Here is a 20,242-nt window from a genome sequence, read left to right as displayed (position 1 = left end):
CGCAGGGTTTGATGCGTTTGAAACCTTCTTATGTTGTAATGAAGCCGAAATGCACTCATCAATGACACCTAAACAACCATGCAGAGGTAGAAAAACGTGGAAATGATGAGAGAGAGAGAGAGAGAGAGAGAGAAGGTGGGGTAGCTATGGTGGATACATGGTTGACAATTGATCAAAAAAATTATTCACACTATTTTCTCTCCCTACGCATTCTCTATATTTCTTGACCGTAGAATTGAGTGTATAAAAATCAGTTTCCACATTAGAAGTGCGAGGTTTTTCTAAAAATGGAACGTTTTTGTTTAGACATGCAGTTTGCTTTCTTCATCAGCTAGCCTTTTTTCTTCTTAAAAAAAGATTAGTTGTGGCTTCACCATTGCAGTCCATTCTTTTAGGGGCCAAAAAGACTCACAAAGACATTCAGTCATCCCTAGCCATCATCACGCTCCCTAGCCATCATCACGCTATTCACGAGCGTTAGGAATCGAACTCAGGATGTAACTTGTGGAATACGGGTCTGGAATTCATTCCCAACCATTAGGCCACCTTGTGGTGATTCATCAACTAGCCTTTGATAGTACTTGATTGGTACCACTAATTACCTGAATATAATTTAGGGCAGTGCTATCCATACACTCATTTTTACTTCTCACACACCTCTCTCAATTTTCGGCCGTCGGGTCGAATAAATTGACAAATATCAATGGCAAAAATTTCAAGACTGTGAGAAGTAAAAATTGAAGTGTGTGAATAACACTTTTCAAAATTTATTATTAAACTTTCTGGTATATATATACACATACACCTTTTGTTGATATGCACATATTTTTCTACTCAAAATAACCAAAATATATGAGGTTCAATGTATTTTAAGTTCCATTTTAAAGGTCTAAACAATATGCATATTTCTTCATTGTCACTTATATAATTTTTTATGAATGATTGTGCCTATCCTAATCATGAACTGTGAAGTCTAAACAAAAGTAATTTGAGTTAATTACTAATAAATAAGGAATAAGAGCAAATAATTAAGGACCATCGATTAGGATTAGGACAATTTTATGTATATACTTCAAATTATAATATGGAAATATTTTTGCTCATCACACTCAAGCAATGGTGATTCTTACCACCACATTTATTACCGTATGGAGATATGCGTAGTGAATAGATACAAATTTTAAAATTTAAACTCATCCAATTATGCTAAATACGATGATTAGCATTACCACCGCTTAAAAGTGGTTAGCAAAAATGTGGCATTATACTATAGACATGTCTTTTCTTTTCTACCAATAGATGATGTCACATCCCGGCCCGGGACGGATCACTTCCCGGGCCCGCTCCACCACCGTAGCACAATATTGTCCGGTTTGGGCCCCGACCACGCCCTCACGGTTTTGTTTTTGGGAACTCACACGAGAACTTCCCGATGGGTCACCCATCCTGGGAATGCTCTCGCGCGCTACTCGCTTAATTTCGGAGTTCCCATGGAACCCGAAGTCAATGAGCTCCCAAAAGGCCTCGTGCTAGGTAGGGATGGGAATATACATATAAGGATCACTCCTGGGCGATGTGGGATGTCACAATCCACCCCCCTTAAGGGCCCGACGTCCTCGTCGGCACACCACGGCCAGGGTTAGGCTCTGTTACCAAATTGTCACATCCCGGCCCGGGGCGGATCACTTCCCGGGCCCGCTCCACCACCGTAGCACAATATTGTCCGCTTTGGGCCCCGACCATGCCCTCACGGTTTTGTTTTTGGGAACTCACACGAGAACTTCCCGATGGGTCACCCATCCTGGGAATGCTCTCGCGCGCTACTCGCTTAACTTCGGAGTTCCAATGGAACCTGAAGCCAGTGAGCTCCCAAAAGGCCTCGTGCTAGGTAGGGATGGGAATATACATATAAGGATCACTCCTGGGCGATGTGGGATGTCACAGATGAGGTATGTATATGAAAACTGCACTTATAAAGAAAAGACATGTTTTGAAGTGCACCTAAAACTCAAGTATTCCTGCGAAGCTATGCAAAAGTACTTATAGGGAAAAAAATCTAACAGGACAAGCAAACACTTTTAATTATCCCATCCAAACAGATCAAAAATTAAAGTGCTTTTGTTGTAAGTTGCGTTGTAAATTTTATTGGTAAAACCCATTAGATTTATCATAAGTTCTAATCTCATATACGATAATTATTAAAAATAAATTCAAATAATTATTCAATTAAAATGCACTAAGTTTGAATTATTTGGGTAAGGTTTTGGAAAGTTAACACTAAAATATAGACAAAAAACACAACTAAACGAAATACAATAGTGGTTAGGAAAATCGATCAATTAAAGTCTGTTTCTTAACAAAAGTTATATAAATTCATAAACCTCATATAAAGCTCTTAGATCTAATCCGGATCTTATAAATAAAATAGTAAAAAATTGGGAAAAAAAAAGAAATTGGTCTAGTTCAAAGGCATGTGCATCAAAGGACGACCATAGATCAACAAAGATGCGATTTTTCACACCCCTTTGCTTTACTTACACACCTCAGTTTAGTTTTACTATTGGATTGAATGAATAAAAAAAAAATAATGGATATACATAAACAAGAGTGTTCAAAAGAAGAAAATGAGGTATGAAAATCATTTCCCTTAACATATCATAGCAGATTACATATATCATTAAACATGCATGACATTTGATCTTCATGAATGATTCTAAACAATATATAAAAGAAGATCTCTTGAATAGATTAGAGTTACCTCGGGCCATTTTGAGCATATATATCTGATGTCTAAGCTTCTCTTCAAGGTTGTTTGGGTGTAAAAATCTATATAAAATATTTGTCTTTCCTCACTCTAAATCTCACTTATTGTTGATTCTCAAAAAGAGCCTAAATACATGAATGGAGAGAAGAACTAAAGCCCCCTTTCACATATAAAGAATTATAATTAAATTTAAATCTAAGAATAAACCGTAACATGCAAGACTGGCCAATATTTGCTCTCACGGCCAGAATAGTACAACAAATTTACACACTTTCCAACGTGTGCATTAATGGACAAATGAAAAGAGGATTCACTCGTCTACTTCTCACAGACTGATACACCAGCTACGTGGCTAAGTTATACATATTGAATAAATCTAAAGAAAATGAAAAACGTGATAAGGAAATAAAGATTGAAAACCTCCCAATCATTTCTCATCACGTGTGATTTTTACTTAGTAGTCTTATGCGATTGAGCACTTCTGATTAAAATTCAAATTTAATTGCAAACAAAGAATAGAAAGTAAAAAAATAACATAGTAATCAATGCAGACGAAGAATTTCAAAAAAAAAAAAAAAAATGTCAATGACCAACTAAGAAAATGCAAAGAAATATGCTATTACCTAGTATACTAAGTTGGCCGTCTAAAATGAGATAAAGAAACGTTACCTGATTTGATTTTAGCATAAGCGCTAAGTGTTGGTATGGATAGGGTTACACTATTATGTATATATAAAACAATTGTTTACTGTATATGTGTTTCATAATTCCATTTAGTTGATGTCACCCAATAACTATTATTGTTACTATTACTTAGTAACAAATACTATAACTTTTACTTCCTACCTACTCACTGTGAGTAGGGAGCGTCTTGTGGATTTAGGGTCAAGCTCAACTTCCTTGTACAATTATTAATTTAATACCTTGTTTAATTATAAACCCATGATACTAGACTTAGTTATAACTATTATTTACTAACAAGTATTACAATTTATATTTAGTAACTTTCAAAAAATTGTTGAGTTTGCATGTGGTAAATTTATACATGCAAGTCGAAGATAGAAACTAATTACAAGAACTTAGATTTAAGCTTGTCTTATTACTCATCAATAACAATTTTGTTACTGAGTAATATTGCTAGTTACACAAATTGACTACAAGGAAAAAAAAATGCGCTCATAGACTTTGTCAACATAAAATTAAGGTTGATGAGACTTATTTTCATAACTAGCCTTTTGGCACTCGTTATTAAATTGAACAAAAATGCATGGAGTTTTTCATTTTTGTGCGATTACCACCTAAGCTATTTGTTTTACCCTTAACCACCTAATTCTTATATTGTGTTGCAGTTTTGCATCTAAACATCACGGGGAATTATATATGTGGAGTTCACATTATTTATCGTGACTAGGGTACCCAAAGTTATTTTTTATCAACTCACACCAAATTACCGTTAAAATAAGAGACATTTCTTTTATCACGGACACTACACATTCCTGAAAATATTTTTAAGTACTTCAAAATGTTATTTAGTGTTGAGTACTCTTAGTGTGGGTTTTCTTAGGTTTTATTTTTTATCTTTTATAGTTGTTGCAGTTGTTGCCTCAGTTTGGATTTACTTTCAAACGCAAAATAAAATTGAAGTGAGCGTAGTTAATTTAAGCAACAACAAACCTACACATATAAATCACGCCAATATAACATGAATCCTAAGCTCAGATTTAAAAGTAGCAATAATTTTCCAAAAAAAAAAAGTAACAATTTTGCATGAAGAAAAAAATAAACTAAAAAAGTGGCAACAATTTCTCCATCCAAAAAAATATTAGTGGCAACAATTTTGGTTGGCAGACTGCACTAAAATGCTTATGGGCATTGAGCATCTTTATACGTTTCTTCAGCCCTCCCTCTCACTGTCCTTCTCCTGCGACATACAACTATGAACTACAGCCTTACACACCAAATGTTCTCCTAAATCTTAGGATGTTTTCTTCTTCATATAACCTGAAGATCAAACAAAAAATGTACAAGAGGTGCCAATTCATCATTCTGAATAAACGAAAAATAATCAAATATTGGTAGATATCGAAATAAAATAGTAACAATAGCACCTTCACATTCAGCACTGCCAAGTGCCAACATCTTTTATTTAATCTCATCCTTGTTGCATCAAAGATTTGCTACAATGTTAGGAGCAGAGGCACATATAAACTTGATTAATTAGCACAAAAAGAACCTTGAAATGTGTTGATTTTTCAATAAAAACCTTCAAAACCTAATTAGCTTGAATCCATTTCAAACCAAAAAAAACAAAGCACAATATTTTGATTGATTTAGTTAAATGATTGTAAAGAAAACACAAGTAATTTAAGAAAATACCGAACCACTAAAGAAAATAACACACAAATTGAAGAAAATTGAAACCTCTCCTTGTCCGGCCGCCTTGAGATGGTAAGGGACATAGCAGTTTTCTCGTCCCATTTTTGGAACATGGGTGTTGAATTTTGAATCTCGAAAACGACGAGTTCTCAGAGAATTTATCATCAATTATTGTATAAAAAACAACTATTAAACTTTAAATAATTTTTTTTTAATCACTTACTACTTTTTTGGTCAAATAGAAAATGTTTCTTTTGGGATGAGGCTCCTCTCCGGATTTTTTTTGTGAGGATTCATATTTTATACGTTGTGCGATCATAAATTATCAGGTATTGTTTACATTTAATTTTAAATAAAAATTTTAAAATAATTTAAACATATACAATGAAGGAATAGGTGAGATACAAAATCCTTTCATTTGATGATTAATCCACAAGCGCTCAAAAGTCCGAACGACCGCAAAGAAACTGTGTACTCGTAGTCGCACGGCCAGGCGTCCCCTTCGAAGGACTTGACGATGTGGGCCTTATCCTGCGCCACGTCTGCTTATCCTACGCTCACTGCCAGAGCTTCCGTACCCAGGGCTACTAATCGCTCAAGCTCTCCACTCTCAGTCCCTACCAATCACCATTTTCATGCGAAAGACTCTCCTTTTGTTCCAGAGGTATATATCAAGTTCATGTTTGATAGGTAGTTTTCTGCATTGCAGGAATTTATTAGAAATCAAAATTCTAAGTATTTAGCTTTTATTGCTGCTCGTGTTCTCTCAAAGTTCAGTTACTTTGCCGGTCAGTTTTCTGTTTGGTTGCTTAGAAAATTTGGTAATGGTAGAGAAAGATTAACCCTTTTAAATTTTTTGCTGTTATTTATGTTTCCATGAATTTCAGAGCAACTAAACTAACCCATCTTCCATTCATTAATATTTACTTAATTTCTGTTGCAATTACATATTACCCTTAATTGCTTTCTTAACTTGTGTATGATTCAATTACCATGCTCGGAATTATGTGGAGATTGGAAGGCTGGATGTTTGGTTTAAGCACTCAAAGCTTCATTGTGATAAGAGCCCAAGTGCTTTCATTTCTGTGCAATGCAGGTTTCGGACGCAGTGGACTCGTTGTATTCAGAGTTCAGAGCCGTGGATAATTTGGTTGCACGCAATACCACCCGTGTTCTTAAAGCTTTCCAGAATGCTCGAGTTGGATCACATGTAAGTAGTTTTTTGTTTAATTCGGATATAATGTTGAAGATGGTTCATGTAATCCTTGAGAAGGAAGAATGCATAGAGTGGATGAACATGTTATTAGCAGCAGCAGCTATCTATACATCTCATTCCATTGTTTGTTTGTGTGCATATTTTTTTTCTGCCTATGTTTGTAAGTAGAAGCGTGTCTAGATTTGTTCTTTGTTCAAAGGACTTTTTTTTTTGTAGTAGTTGTTATAATACATGAATTGAAACAATAGTGCCTTACTGTTTTCTTTCCTTATGTAACCAATGAGCTAATTCTGTAAAAAAGTCGAAAATTTCTCTATTTGGGTCTCTTGACTTCATCAAATTCTTACCCTTAACTAATAATTATAAGATGATTAACTTTCTCATTTATGGTATCATGGCCATTGTCATCTGTCTATAATCAGCACTTTGCCGGATGCACTGGTTATGGTCATGATGAAGCTGGGGGACGTGAAGCGCTAGACCAAGCTTTTGCTGAAATTGTTGGGGCTGAATCTGCTATAGTTCGCTCACAGGTTTGCCATATATAGTGTGGTGTGTTTGCTTTATGGGATTTTATACAATGCTTTTTTAATCCTCTTCTCCAATACATTCAGTTTTTTTCAGGAACTCATGCTATAACGTGTGCTTTATTTGCTTTTCTAAGGCCAGGGGATGAGGTGAGCTGTTAATTTGATGCAGATGCACTCCGTGTTGAAAAATTATCTGCAGCTGCATAATTGTTCCTTGTCCACCTATTTCCTTGGAATATGTTTAGACTTTCAACTAATCTACATGTCAGCTTTTGGCAGTTGCTGGTCCTCCCTATGACACCTTGGAGGAAGTTATTGGAAAGAGAGACTCTCATGGCATGGGGTCCTTGACAGATTTTGGAGTGAAATACCGAGAAGTTCCAGTATGTAACTAGTTACATGGAAAGATTTTTGTTTAGATTTGTTGGTGTGTTTTTTGAACTATCTCATATCTGATGTCATTTTAGCTTGCTGAAGATGGCGGCCTTAACTGGGATGCACTTATCCATGCTTTGAGACCTGAAACAAAATGTGCGCTCATACAGAGGTCATGTGGTTATTCATGGCGTCGGAGTTTAAGTGTAGATGATATAGGGCAAGCAATTAAGATAATTAAGGTAAGTTTCTTGACTATCCCATTATGAATTTCATGGAACTGGCTTTGTAACCAGAGTGTGTCATGGAAGTGAATATCTGCATTAATCACAGTCTGAGTGACAATAGGTATTGTGATCAGATTAAAAGTGGTGTCATTCTATATTAGATAGCATGACATTTTAACAAAATGGTGTTGTTTTCACCTTGAGTAGCCAGAATACTGGGGTGTATAAAGATTTTCTACACTTCCACTGTTGCTAATATATATGAGTTCAATTTATTATTCTGGAGTAGCCTGAAAGTGATATATATCAAACATATTATTGTTAACTCTAGTCAATCATTTTCCCCTTTGTATTGGAAAGTTTACTGTTGTTCCATTTGTATTTATCCATTCCAGACGCAGAATCCTAACTGCTTGGTCATGGTGGATAACTGTTATGGTGAATTTGTGGAAAGCATTGAACCTCCATTGGTGGTACGTGCAGATTTTATATATCCCTTTCTATTCCTTATGATGAAAGGCAATAAAATGTCATTATTGGTGTTCAGGGTGCAGATTTGATTGCGGGCAGTTTGATAAAAAATCCTGGTGGGACTATAGCACCATGTGGTGGATATGTTGCTGGGAGAGAAAAATGGGTAAAAGCAGCATCAGCTCGTCTGTCTGCACCTGGCCTTGGAGTTGATTGTGGCGCAACTCCTGGTGACATTATGCGAGCATTTTTCCAGGGTTTGTTCCTTTCACCTCAAATGGTAGGCGAGGCTATCAAGGTATTGGAATCTGCATTTCCTAGTTTACGTTTTATTTGTCATTACTTCAACTTTGAACTGAAATTCTTTTCCCTGCTTTTCTATACCTTAGGGCACTTTACTGGTAGCTGAAGTTATGGCAGCCAGAGGGTATAAGGTGCAGCCACTTCCTCGTATTCCTCGTCATGACACAGTCCAGGTATTTAGAGCTTATTTTGCCAAGCAAACCTTCAAAACATTATATTGGTGGTTAAGAAATTTAGGTCTGCCTGAACAGTCACATCGTCTGGGGTCAACAAATTGTGTACCAGCAAGCTGCTGTTTATTTCTTTTATTCTAATTTCTATAATGTTATTTGTACATGTAGGATGATAATGTTATTCTGGTTGTACAGTTTTGATTAGCGGATTGACAATGTTAGTTGAGAAATATGCCCTGCTACAAGCAAGAGCATCTCAGATACTCATGTAATTCTTTTCAGGCTGTACAGCTTGGAAGCCGTGAGCGCCTTCTTGCTTTCTGCGAGGCTGTACAGAGAAACTCCCCAGTAGGTTCATTTACCAAACCAGTGGCTGGTGCAACTCCTGGATATGCATCAGAGGTCTGGCCGCATTTACTCCTACATTTCATTTACATAACTTCTCAGAATTTGTTTTGCATCTCTTGCATTACAACCCTGGAAGCAGGCAGCAGAAGCAACTACTATTAATATGCACTGCTCCTAATCTAAACCAAACCTATGAGTCTGGTTTTCATGAAATGAAAATTGTGTGGATGAAAAGCCTCGTTAATCTTAAATGCAAATGAGGATAGTCGAATCTATAAAGTTTTGGGGCATGATCCATTGTGAATTAGTTTGGGTTTTTTCTTTCTTCTTTTTTCCTTTTCAGGTCTGCATTGGTTTTTTATTAGATGCTCCACTTAAACATGGTATTAGAGCAGAAGATTCAAGGCCTAGTTTGGCTGCACATTAGTGGAAGTTTTGAGAACATTATTTCCAAGTCTTGCCGCTCAATATAATTTTTTTAACCTTCTTCACTCATTATCAAATGATATTGGGTTGGATGCTAGATTAACAATGATAATTTTATGCGTATTCATCAACTGCTGCCTCATTCAAGCTTGCACTAACTTCAAATGCCTGTGATTTCAATTCATATAAAAGAAAAATTATAGTGTTCTAGGAGAGGGAAATCTGTGTTTGTGGCGGTTTCGAAGGGCGTGCTATTGGCATTCATCTGGAAAGTAGGTCCTATATGTTAGTTACCACTTGACAATTTTCCTACGTGGAAAGTTGAGAAGGCAATGCTACTTCTTTCTAGTTTCATTGTATCTAGAAAGCTAAGCATGCGTAAGAGCATTATTGAAATCTTTATCAACTGTGACATTGTCTCATTCTGTGCTCTTATGTGGAGAGTGGTTTCAGATCTTGCATTAAAAAGTTCAGCTGTTCAATTTAACTTGAATTTGAAAGGTTACTTGAAAATTTGCAGTTAGGCTTTCGTTTTCAATCGCCTTTAGTTGTCATGTACCAGGTGATCTTTGCTGATGGAACCTTCATTGATGGGAGTACAAGTGAGCTTTCATGCGATGGACCATTAAGAGAGCCATTTGCCGTGTTTTGCCAGGTAAGTGCTTGTTTTATATCGTCTCTTTTCCTTGTTGAGACTTGACCTCCGATTCTGCAATTTGAAGGGTAAGTTTGAAACGTTAGAAGTGCAGACTCTGGTGTATGTAATCATGACAGTTATTGCTTCTTAAATATTCGTTTTGTTGGATCTTTAATGCAGGGTGGCTCCCATTGGACTCAGTGGGGACTAGTTCTTGGAGAGGTTTTAAAAGCCATATAATGTAGAACCAAACGTTGCAGAATTGTAAAGTTGAACGTTTCCAGGAACACCAAGAATTTCTGTTTGCCATACAAGAAATTACATTTAAACTGTACGGTTATGGCAGCCTCGAGAAATATCCTCACCGCAGTTGTTCAAAAACACATAGGAGGAGCGGCATCAATCTCACTTCAATTTTTTACATAAGGTATGCCAGACCTTGTTTTCATGTTATTCGCGGGAGTTTCTTGCATCTAATGACCGTAATATACCTTGGCATACCTTGGAAATTAGTTAAATGTAACAATTTTGGCCTTTATATTGTGCATTCATTTGTCTCTCGTTATATCAATTGACAATGCCTGAGCGATAAGTGAAAATTTTACGTTTGGTGAAGCATTTGCATTCTTTATTTTAAAATTTTGAAAACTGTACAATTCGTCGAACATATATCTATACAGAAATTGTCGAATAATCTTTGAATACGTGCAATCATGTGCAAGAACGATTGTCTAATTGCCACATCTCGCTAATGATCCAAGCAAATTTGGCGGCGTTGCTACTGGCTCCATATTTTCTTGCCAAATAATCACTCATCTGCAAAATGTGCACCTCCAAATGAGAGCCTTCTGTCCTACTTTCGGAGATTTACGAGCCCTGGCCGTGACGCAGTGTTTGCAAGAGGAAGGATTTGATAAAGATGTTGATTATGGTAGTATTTTCTGTTTAGTTGCGGACTTGATTATGAGATACAGTCGATTTTGGAGACCATGTTGAAGACATAGCTGTAGACATCGAAATTTCGGTGAAATGAATGTTAACCAATAATTAAAATTTCAACGTTCACGTGTCACATAAATTTTACATGTAGCGTGTGACTCAACAAAAAATCGAAATAAATTGGAAAGGTCATCAAATAGGACACGTGTCAATATCTGGCAGAAATGATTTATTTCATCTGATTATTTAAATCCAAAAATCAAGTTTTGGAATTCTATAAATAGGAGGCCAAGGCATTCATTTCAGGGAAGAAGGAAGAAGGAAGAAGGAAGGAAGAAGGAAGAAGAAAAAGAAAGAAGGGAATTCACATCACACCAAAACTTTGAAGCTTTGAAACTCTAAAGCTCTCAAGCAAATCTCGAAGGACCAAGAAAGCTATCTTTGTTCTTCGTCAAATCCTTCTTCAAGGTCAAGCCCCAACGGCCCTTGAAGAACTTCCACCGATTCAAGATCAAGCCCCGACGGCCCTTGAAGAAAGTGTTCATCATCCGTTCATCCTAAAGATCAAGCCCCAACGGCCCTTTGGATCAACAACCTCAACAAATTCACACATCCAATCGTTCTTCAAGATTAAGCCCAAAAGCCCTTGAAGATCCGCTCATCCATCAACCTTCAAGATCAAGCCCAAAAGCCCTCGAAGAAATCCATACATCCAGTCTTCAAGATCAAGCCCAAAAGCCCTCGAAGATCCGTTCATCAACTGTTCATCCCTAGATCAAGCCCTGACGGCCCTTTGGATCAACAGCTCATCCACAAGCCTTCACCCTACGAAGATAGAATCAGAGGATCAAATTACAAAGAGATTGTAACCCCAAAATCATTAAACACAAAAAATATATTTTGTGCACGTATTCTTGTTTCTTGTTTCAGGAATTTTTTCGTGTTTACAAATTTGGCACGCCCAGTGGGACCATCTCTACCTCTCATCTCTGTCTCCGTTCAAGATATTCAAGCACAGTCCATGGCTTCAAACAAAGAACAAGTCATGACTATCGGCACTACCTCCATTGAAAAACAGCTGGTTCAGATGAAGGAAACAATTGCAAGGCTGATAAAGACTGCAGAGGAGAAAAACTTGCAAACCGCCGGACTCATCAACCGTCTGGAGGCACAGCATGGCGTCAAAGTGAAACCAAGCTCTCTTCCAACTAAGAGGACCGAAGAAGGCTTCAACCCAAATGCCTACGAACTCATGTCAAAGGCTAGGCATGACTTTGCTTCCTCTTCAAATCTTGGAAAGAAGGTTTCAAACACCGTCAACGACAAAGATCGCGACCTCACCGAGACTCAAAAGAAGTTGAAGGAGCATGATTATGGAGTTGACAACAACAAGGCTGGACTTGGCTTCACACCAAATGCACCCGTGAAGATTTCAAGCAAAGTGAAGAAAGTTAGCGCTCAACACATCAGTGTGAGCATTGAACAAGACCAAGAAGAGCCTAAACCCTCCCCTCGGACGTCGGTCTTCAATAGGATGAGCCATTCAAGCTCCAGAACTTCAGTGCTTAATCGCATTGGTGGTCAATACCGAACCTCTGTCTTCAAGAGGCTTAACGCGCCGACATCCCAAAGCTCTGTTTTTGAAAGGTTGTTAAAGCCTAAGAAACAAAGCAACACAGCTATCTCTCATCTACGACGATCAGCTTCAGAAATATTTGAAGATAATGGTAAGCCTTTTGGAAAGAGGAGGACAACCCCAAAGGGAGAAAAGCTCGATGGGTTAGGAGAAAAAGACGACGCTCGAAGCTTGATTCCTTCAAGGATGGAGCGCCAAGCAATCCTAGAGGTTGACACAAAAGGACCACTGAAGGTAAGGAGGCGCATCATCGTCCACACTGGAAAATCTTCATGCCAACAAACTCAAGAGAACGGCACTGAAGAGGATATCCAAGATGTTTTCTACATCACGGTTCAAGAAGGTAAAGAAGACGAAAGCCCAAGGAAATACTCAGAGTCCCTACTCTCCGACCCTGATCCAAGCGGCAGTACAACCATGCAAGTCATGACCACTGGAGCAACTTCAATCGAGGAGCAGCTAGCTCAGATGAATGAAGCAATCGCAAAGCTCACACGGACTGTGGAAGAAAAGGACTTGCAGATTGCCGCACTTGTCAACCAACTAGATGCGTTGCCCGACGTGAAAGTCGACCCAAATATTGGCCTATTAAAGAAAGAAGACGACGAAGAAGAGGAGCCACCAGCGGAGAAAGTTGAAGAGAAGCCGAAGCTAGACCAAGCAACGGCATTCATGGGATCTCTCTCTATCCAGCAGCTACAGGAGATGATCGCAAACACTATCAAGACACAGTACGAAGGAAGCTCGCATGACTCCGTACTGTACTCAAAGCCTTACTCCAAGAAGATTGATGCTTTGAAGATGCCAAGGGGTTATCAGCCCCCAAAATTCATGCAGTTCGATGGAAAAGGCAACCCGAAGCAACATGTCGCCCATTTCGTTGAAACTTGCAACAATGCTGGGACAGAGGGAGACTACCTCGTCAAACAGTTCGTGCGTTCGCTGAAAAGTAACGCTTTTGACTGGTACACTGACCTCGAACCTGAGTCTATCAACAGTTGGGACCAGCTAGAAAGGGAATTCCTCAACCGTTTCTACAGCACTCGTCGTACTGTAAGCATGCTAGAGCTGACCAGTACGAAACAGTGGAGAGATGAACCTGTCATCAACTACATAAATAGATGGCGCTCCTTAAGTCTGGATTGTAAAGATCGGCTTTTTGAAACCTCTGCCATTGAGATGTGCGTTCAAGGCATGCAGTGGGGACTACACTACATCCTTCAAGGCATCAAACCACGAACATTTGAGGAGTTAGCCACCCGCGCCCATGATATGGAGTTAAGCATCACCCGTCATGGGAAGAAAGAACAGATCGCCGACTACAAGAATGACAAAGTTTTGGGGCCCAAGGTGGATAAGGCTGCGTGGAAACCCACCAAGGAAGCAATGACGCTCAACACAACTCCAGTCAAAACCCATACACGAGGCAAGGCGATTCAAACCGAAGCTTTTCGTGATCAAGAGATACGTAGACGCACTTTGAAGGAGCTTGAGGAGAAGACTTATCCATTCCCCGACTCTGACGTGGTTGCCATGTTGAAAGACTTGCTTGACAAAAAGGTGATCGACCTACCTGAGTGCAAACGGCCGGAAGATATGAACCGTACTGACAGTCCAAGGTACTGTAAATTCCACCGTTTCATTAGTCATCCGACGGAAAAGTGCTTTGTGCTAAAAGATCTCATCATGAAGTTGGCTCAGAAAGGGATCATCGAGCTAGATCTTAATGATGTGGTGAAATCAAACTATACCTCCGTCACTTCTGGCTCTTTGAACTCAAAATCTTCACCTCAACCGCTGGGGGCATGCTCCAAAACCATGTCAGTCAAGTCAAGTGAAGTTGAAGGATGGACTTATGTCACTCCAAAGAAAATGCACAAGAAACATAGGTCTCCTCCACAAGTTCACCAATCGGAAAGGGGGCAAAGCAGCTACCGTCAACCTTCAAAGCTACATGAAAGTGTTGAGGATGATGAAGTTTTGACACAAAGATCGTCCGTTGCCATCACGATGCGCGATTTCTTCCCCAAAGACTTCTTCAATCACTCAGTCAAGACTCCTTGCTATGAAGATTGCAAGGAATGCCTCTCTAAGATCGTTTGACAAATTCAAAAAAGCTCCTCGTTCGCACGAGCCTAAAAGGTGACATCAACGCTCCTGGTCTGCACGAGCATAAAAGGCGACATCAAACGCTCCTTGTCTGCACGAGTTGAAACTGCAAACGACACCAACGCTCCTGGCCCGCAAGAGCATAAACTGTGTACGGCAAAATCATCATCGAAAAAAAAAAAAAAAAAAAAACCATCACTCATTTGAACTACGTCATGACTTGATCCCTCCTCAACCAAGGGTACGTAGGCAACTTGAAACTTCAAAACTTCAAGTACAGTCACATCAAAATAAATAAATAAATGTTTCATTAAAGAAAGTCAATTTTATTACAATTTCTTTATTACAAAAAAATTATTACAGTTTCTTCTTCTTCAAAAAAAAAAAAAAAAAAAAAAAAAAGCAGCAACAGCAGCAGAAGAAACTACGGGACGAACAGGTTCGTCATCGAGCCCAAACCCATCAAGCAACAGTTCCCTATTCTCTCTTAAGCTGACTTTTATCAGTGGGCCGGTGTTGTTGCCGTTGAGATTATTGGTGGGCCTGATGTCTCATTCTACCCAGGAAAGTAAGAACCCCATCACAACACCCTTACACTGAATCATCACTCGATCCCCTTCTCTGCTGTAGAAGCTCAAATCCATCAACCTCTTCCAGTACAGATCTTCGTCAACTCCAGACCAATATGCATCCAGAACCCAGCAAAAGGACTCCTATCTGCTAAAAGTTTGAAGCTTTCGGCTTCAATTTGAAGAACCCAGCAAAAGGACTCCTATCTGCTAAAAGTTTGAAGCTTTCGGCTTCAATTTGAGGAACCCAGCAAGAAATGGCGCTAAATTTGCCCACTTCCTGTCCCAATTTCGCGCCACTATTGAAACCGGACGCACAGCAAACATAGATCTGAGAGAAAGCATCATCAACCAAAACGACGTGGTAAGGACGCTGACGAAGCAGCTGGTTCAGACCGAAGGCAAGCAGTCGAACCTCGTGTACTCGCCGCTGTCCATCTACGTGATGCTGAGCCTGATCGCGGCTGGGTCAAAGGGTCCCACCCAGGAGCAGCTGCTCTCGTTCCTCAATTCAAAGTCCACCAACCACCTCCTCCTCTCCAACCTCACTCGACCCGTCCGAGTTCCAGAGCCGGCCCAGTCCTACCGCGCTGTCCCTTCCCCACTCTGCCACTCCCTCCTCAAGTCCCTCTGCGCCTCCCACTCCTCTTCCGACATTGGACTTGCCTACACCGTCGTTTCGTGGCTCCAAAAGCACAACCTCTGCTTCTCCTACGAACTCCTCTACTCCATCCTCATCCACGCCCTCGGCCGCTCCGAGAAGCTCTACGAGGCTTTCTTGCTCTCCCAGCGCCAATCCCTCACTCCCCTCACCTACAATGCTCTCATCGGCGCCTGTGCTCGCAACGGGGACCTCGAGAAGGCCCTCCATTTGATGTCCCGCATGCGCCAGGACGGTTACCGCTCCGACTTCGTCAACTACAGCTTGATCATTCAGTCCCTCACCCGCTCCAATAAGATTGATTCCCCAATCATGTTCAAGCTCTACAGGGAGATTGAGTCCGAGAACATTGAGATTGATGGCCAGCTCTTCAACGACATCATTGCTGGTTTCGCTAAGGCCGGCGAGGCCTCCCAGGCTGTGCACCTTCTAGCCATGGTCCAGGCCACTGGCTTGAGCCCCAAAACTGCCACTCTGGTTGCTGTCATCTCAGCCTTGGGGAATTCCGGCAGGGTAGTTGAAGCTGAAGCTATCTTTGAGGAAATGAGAGAAGGAGGATTGCAACCCAGGACTAGGGCTTACAATGCCCTCCTCAAAGGCTATGTGAAGGCAGGCCAACTGAAAGATGCCGAATCCATTGTGTCCCAGATGGAGAAGAGCGGTATTTCTCCTGATGAGCACACTTACAGCCTGCTCATTGATGCCTACGCGAATGCAGGATTTTTTGCCAGCTACCGCGATAGAGGGGAGTGGCAAAAGTCGTTCCAAGTTTTGAGGGAGATGAAGAGCAGTGGAGTAAGACCCGATAGGCATTTTTACAATGTCATGATTGACACTTTTGGAAAGTCCAACTGTCTTGATCATGCTATGGCTACCTTTGAAAGGATGCTATCCGAGGGAATCCACCCGGACACCGTCACCTGGAATACACTTATAGATTGTCATTGCAAGTTTTCCACCTCAAGATGGGCACACTCCCTCTTACGGAATTCAGGGTGATTCAGCTCAAGCACCTCCAGCACAAAAGCCTCCTGCAAATCCTGCAGTTTATGGGCAAACCGCTTAGTCACCCAGCACTCCAGGAGGCTATGGTCAGTCAGCACCTGTGCAGCCAGGATACCCGCATTCTCAGCCTCCGGCTTCTGCACTTCCGCCATGGCTGCTGCCTGTGAATGTGATTAACAAAAACAAAGTTTGTCAACTCACATCTGCTTGCCTCTTCTGCTGCCTGTGAATGTGATTAACAAAAACAAAGTTTGTCAACTCACATCTGCCTGCCTCTGCTGCTGCCTGTGAATGTGATTAACAAAAACAAAGTTTGTCAACTCACATCTGCTTGCCTCTGCTGCTGCCTTTGAATGTGATTGACAAAATCAAAGTTTGGCAACTCACACCCAAAGACTTTCTCCGTCTCTTACCTCCTACTACTCCAAGCTCCTCTGCATTTCCTCCCTGCACCGTGTGGGGAATATATATATATAAAAAATATATCTATCTTGGTCGATCAGCACCACCGAAAGCAAAAGAAAAAAAAAATATAATAAAAAAAAAATCTATCTTGGTGGATCAGCACCACCGAAAGCAAAAGAAAAGTAAAAAAATAAATAATAAAATAAAATAAAAAGGAATGATGATGGACGGTGATGTATATGTTTTATCTGTATTTAGCACAATACACTGAATAAAATAAAGTATGTCCATTGATCTCCGAGAAATTACAAATGTGTACAAAAAAAAAAAAAAAAAAAAAAAAAAAAGGAGCTTTCACAAAGGTTATTCACGTGAAGCCCCATTACTTGGGAAAAACTACAGAAGCAGGAGGCATCAAAGAAGAGGCCTCAATACTTGGTGGAACGCTAGATGAGCCAGGAAAAATATGCCTCTGGAAGAAAGCCGCAAGCCTTTGACGGTCACTTTGACGGTCACTTTGCATTCGACCATTGGATTCTTGCAGCTCATCAAGCTTCCTCTTCATGCCCGACGAATAGTTATTTGCAAGCACATGCAAACTTCTATTCTCGTACTTAAGCAGTTTGATCTCTTGCTTAAGACTTTCCACCTCCGCCATCAAGGATTCAACTTGGCGGGAGCGAGCAAGTAGGCGTTGGCCCATGTTGGACACAGAGCCTGCACACTGAACACTGAGAGCGAGGGATTCTTGAACGGCCAACTCATCGGACCGTCCTGAAAGCAGCCGACTATCTTCAGGAGTGAGGAGGTTCCTAGCTACTATCGTAGCTGTTGTTGCGTCCTTCATCACAGAGTCTTCACCTGTAAGAGGACCGTTAGAAGATAAAAAAGAAGGGCGCCATACATTACCTTGACGGGGCACAACCGGATCGCTGCTGAGACTCAAATCTAAGCAAAGGTTCGATGAGTTAGTCATTTTTCAAAGGTGTTCAAAGAGAAGGGATGGAGTAAAATTTCAAAGGGTCGGAGACGATTTTTCAAGAATGGGCAATCTTCAGAGTGTGAATGTTGGGGTGATCAATACCGCTATAAAAAGCCAAGGCGACACGACCACCGATTTAAAAATCCGGATTTTCCTGCGTGAAGTTTGGCGACGCGTTCGCGGCTTTTCAGAAAACGCGTTCAACTTTGTCAAAAGATATCTGACAAAGTCGAAAACACGTGGAGGCCATCATCGCAACTACACATCTTTAGCCGACAAGCGCAAAGTTCGGCGACGCTTTCTCTGCTTTACAGAAAACGCGTGCAACTTTGTCAAAAGTGGCGCTTGTTCAGAAATCGAAGAGGCGTCGTTCAGATATCGAAGAGACGTTTGTCGACAAGGGTAAAATAACAGTACCACCACTTGCTATTGAGAAATCCCTATACATGTCGACCTTCATCTCTTATGGCAAGGCAGACCTGAAGAAAATGCCCAACTCTTCCTCACCTCTGAGGGCGCACTCCCAGCAAAACCTCTTGAAATACTCAATTTTTTCTCCCCCAAACAAGATACCAGATACCTGGAGTACAGATGACCCAGGAGGAAACGGTAGATCAAAGCATGTGGAGACAGCCACAACAAATACATGTGCTGATTCATTCGCCGTTTCTTCAAAAGCAAAGGTATCTCATATCATCAAGGGCGAAAGCAAAGGTATCTCATATCATGCTTTTTCCCTGTCTTTTCCTTTGCCCTTGTTCTTACCTGCAGGACAAGGGGAAAGTGAGTAATCAGTCGGAACCTGAAATCAAACTTCTGACCTGGAATTGATTGCCTGGATCCTTTGCCTGGTTGCTTACCTTGCATTGCTCTCGAGTACTCATCGTCACCGAGCAGTAATGTTCTGAAGCACCATTTAAATGCAAAGGTTGCATTCAACTCCTGCATCAGAGGACAAATACTACAAGAGAAGATGCTAAACCTGCATAAGGAAATACCACCTATGCAAAGGGAGCAAGTAAGGCAAGTGAAAATGATACATCGAAGCATGTGGAGACAAACACAACAAATATATGTGCTGATTCATTCGCTGCTTCTTCGAAAGCAAAGGTATCTCATATCATGCTTTTTCCCTGTCTTTTCCTTTGTCTTTGTTATTACTCGCATGGCAAAGTGAAAGAGAGCAGTCAGCGGCACTTGGAGTCAGTCTTCCGATCTGGAACCGACTACCTGGAATCTATTCCTGATTGCTTACCTAGTATTGCTCTCGAGTAGTCATCTTCAACGGTTGATACACTGCCAGAGAAGAGACAAGGAAGCTTCAATCTTTCTGATTCGTATTCAATACGAATTGGAAATATTGAACAAAGAAACAGGTCAGCACCTCCACCTCGTACTTGCTTGCCATATCCTGAAACCGCTCGTAGACCTTCGGGGGAGACCAAAAGAATCCTGCTGCCCAGTTCAAGAGTAGCACAAAGGAAAATCAACGATTGGAGGAAACCAAAAGAATCCTCCAGTCCAGTTCAAGAGTAGCACAAAGGAAAATCAACAATTGGAGGAAACCAGAAAATCTTCCAGTCGAACTCAAGATCAAGCCTCAATGGCCCTTGAAGAAATCACAAGTCCGATTCAAAATCAAGTGTTCACCACCCTTGAATCAAATTCAACTCCAGATAAAAGGAGTAAGTTCAGACCTTCGGAGGAGACCAAAAGAATCTTCCAGCCCAGTTCAAGATTAAGCTTGTGGGAAATCAACGATTGGAGGAAACCAGAAAATCTTCCAGTCGAACTCAAGATCAAGCCTCGATGACCCTTGAAGAAATTTCCAGCTCAATTCAAGATCAAGCCTCGACGGCCCTTGGGTTGACATCTACATTAAGGGACTTCAAAACGCATCTTCTACACGTGACAAGCACATGTCAACGACGCGCCTTGAAGTGGGGGCATTTGTAGACATCGAAATTTCGGTGAAATGAATGTTAACCAATAATTAAAATTTCAACGCTCACGTGTCACATAAATTTTACATGTAGCGTGTGACTCAACAAAAAATCGAAATAAATTGGAAAGGTCATCAAATAGGACAC

At 40.5% G+C, this 20,242-nt stretch overlaps 1 protein-coding gene and 1 pseudogene across 2 annotated transcripts; both read left to right on the top strand.

Moving 5' to 3' along the window:
• Positions 1-5,580: 5,580 nt before the first annotated feature.
• LOC137716400 (uncharacterized) lies at positions 5,581-10,520 on the top strand. Of its 2 annotated transcripts, none has more exons than XM_068455848.1 (12): positions 5,581-5,804; positions 6,237-6,350; positions 6,779-6,889; positions 6,971-7,033; positions 7,156-7,269; positions 7,354-7,503; positions 7,884-7,961; positions 8,036-8,257; positions 8,349-8,435; positions 8,718-8,837; positions 9,772-9,864; positions 10,027-10,520. In XM_068455848.1, the coding sequence occupies exons 1-12, from the start codon at positions 5,658-5,660 to the stop codon at positions 10,084-10,086; spliced, it is 1,359 nt and encodes a 452-aa protein (XP_068311949.1). In that variant the 5' UTR covers positions 5,581-5,657; the 3' UTR covers positions 10,087-10,520. The 2 variants fall into 2 exon arrangements, with proteins under 2 accessions (XP_068311949.1, XP_068311948.1); XM_068455847.1 differs by having other exon boundaries at positions 9,730-9,864.
• A 4,556-nt stretch (positions 10,521-15,076) lies between these two features.
• On the top strand, positions 15,077-16,759 carry LOC137714529 (pentatricopeptide repeat-containing protein At5g42310, chloroplastic-like; annotated as a pseudogene).
• The last annotated feature ends 3,483 nt before the right edge of the window (positions 16,760-20,242 follow it).

This window comes from Pyrus communis, chromosome 14 (genome assembly GCF_963583255.1).
Source record: "Pyrus communis chromosome 14, drPyrComm1.1, whole genome shotgun sequence".
NCBI classification, from domain to species: domain Eukaryota; kingdom Viridiplantae; phylum Streptophyta; class Magnoliopsida; order Rosales; family Rosaceae; genus Pyrus; species Pyrus communis.
Note: the sequence above shows the minus strand (reverse complement) of the source record. Positions and strands in the feature narration are given on the sequence as shown.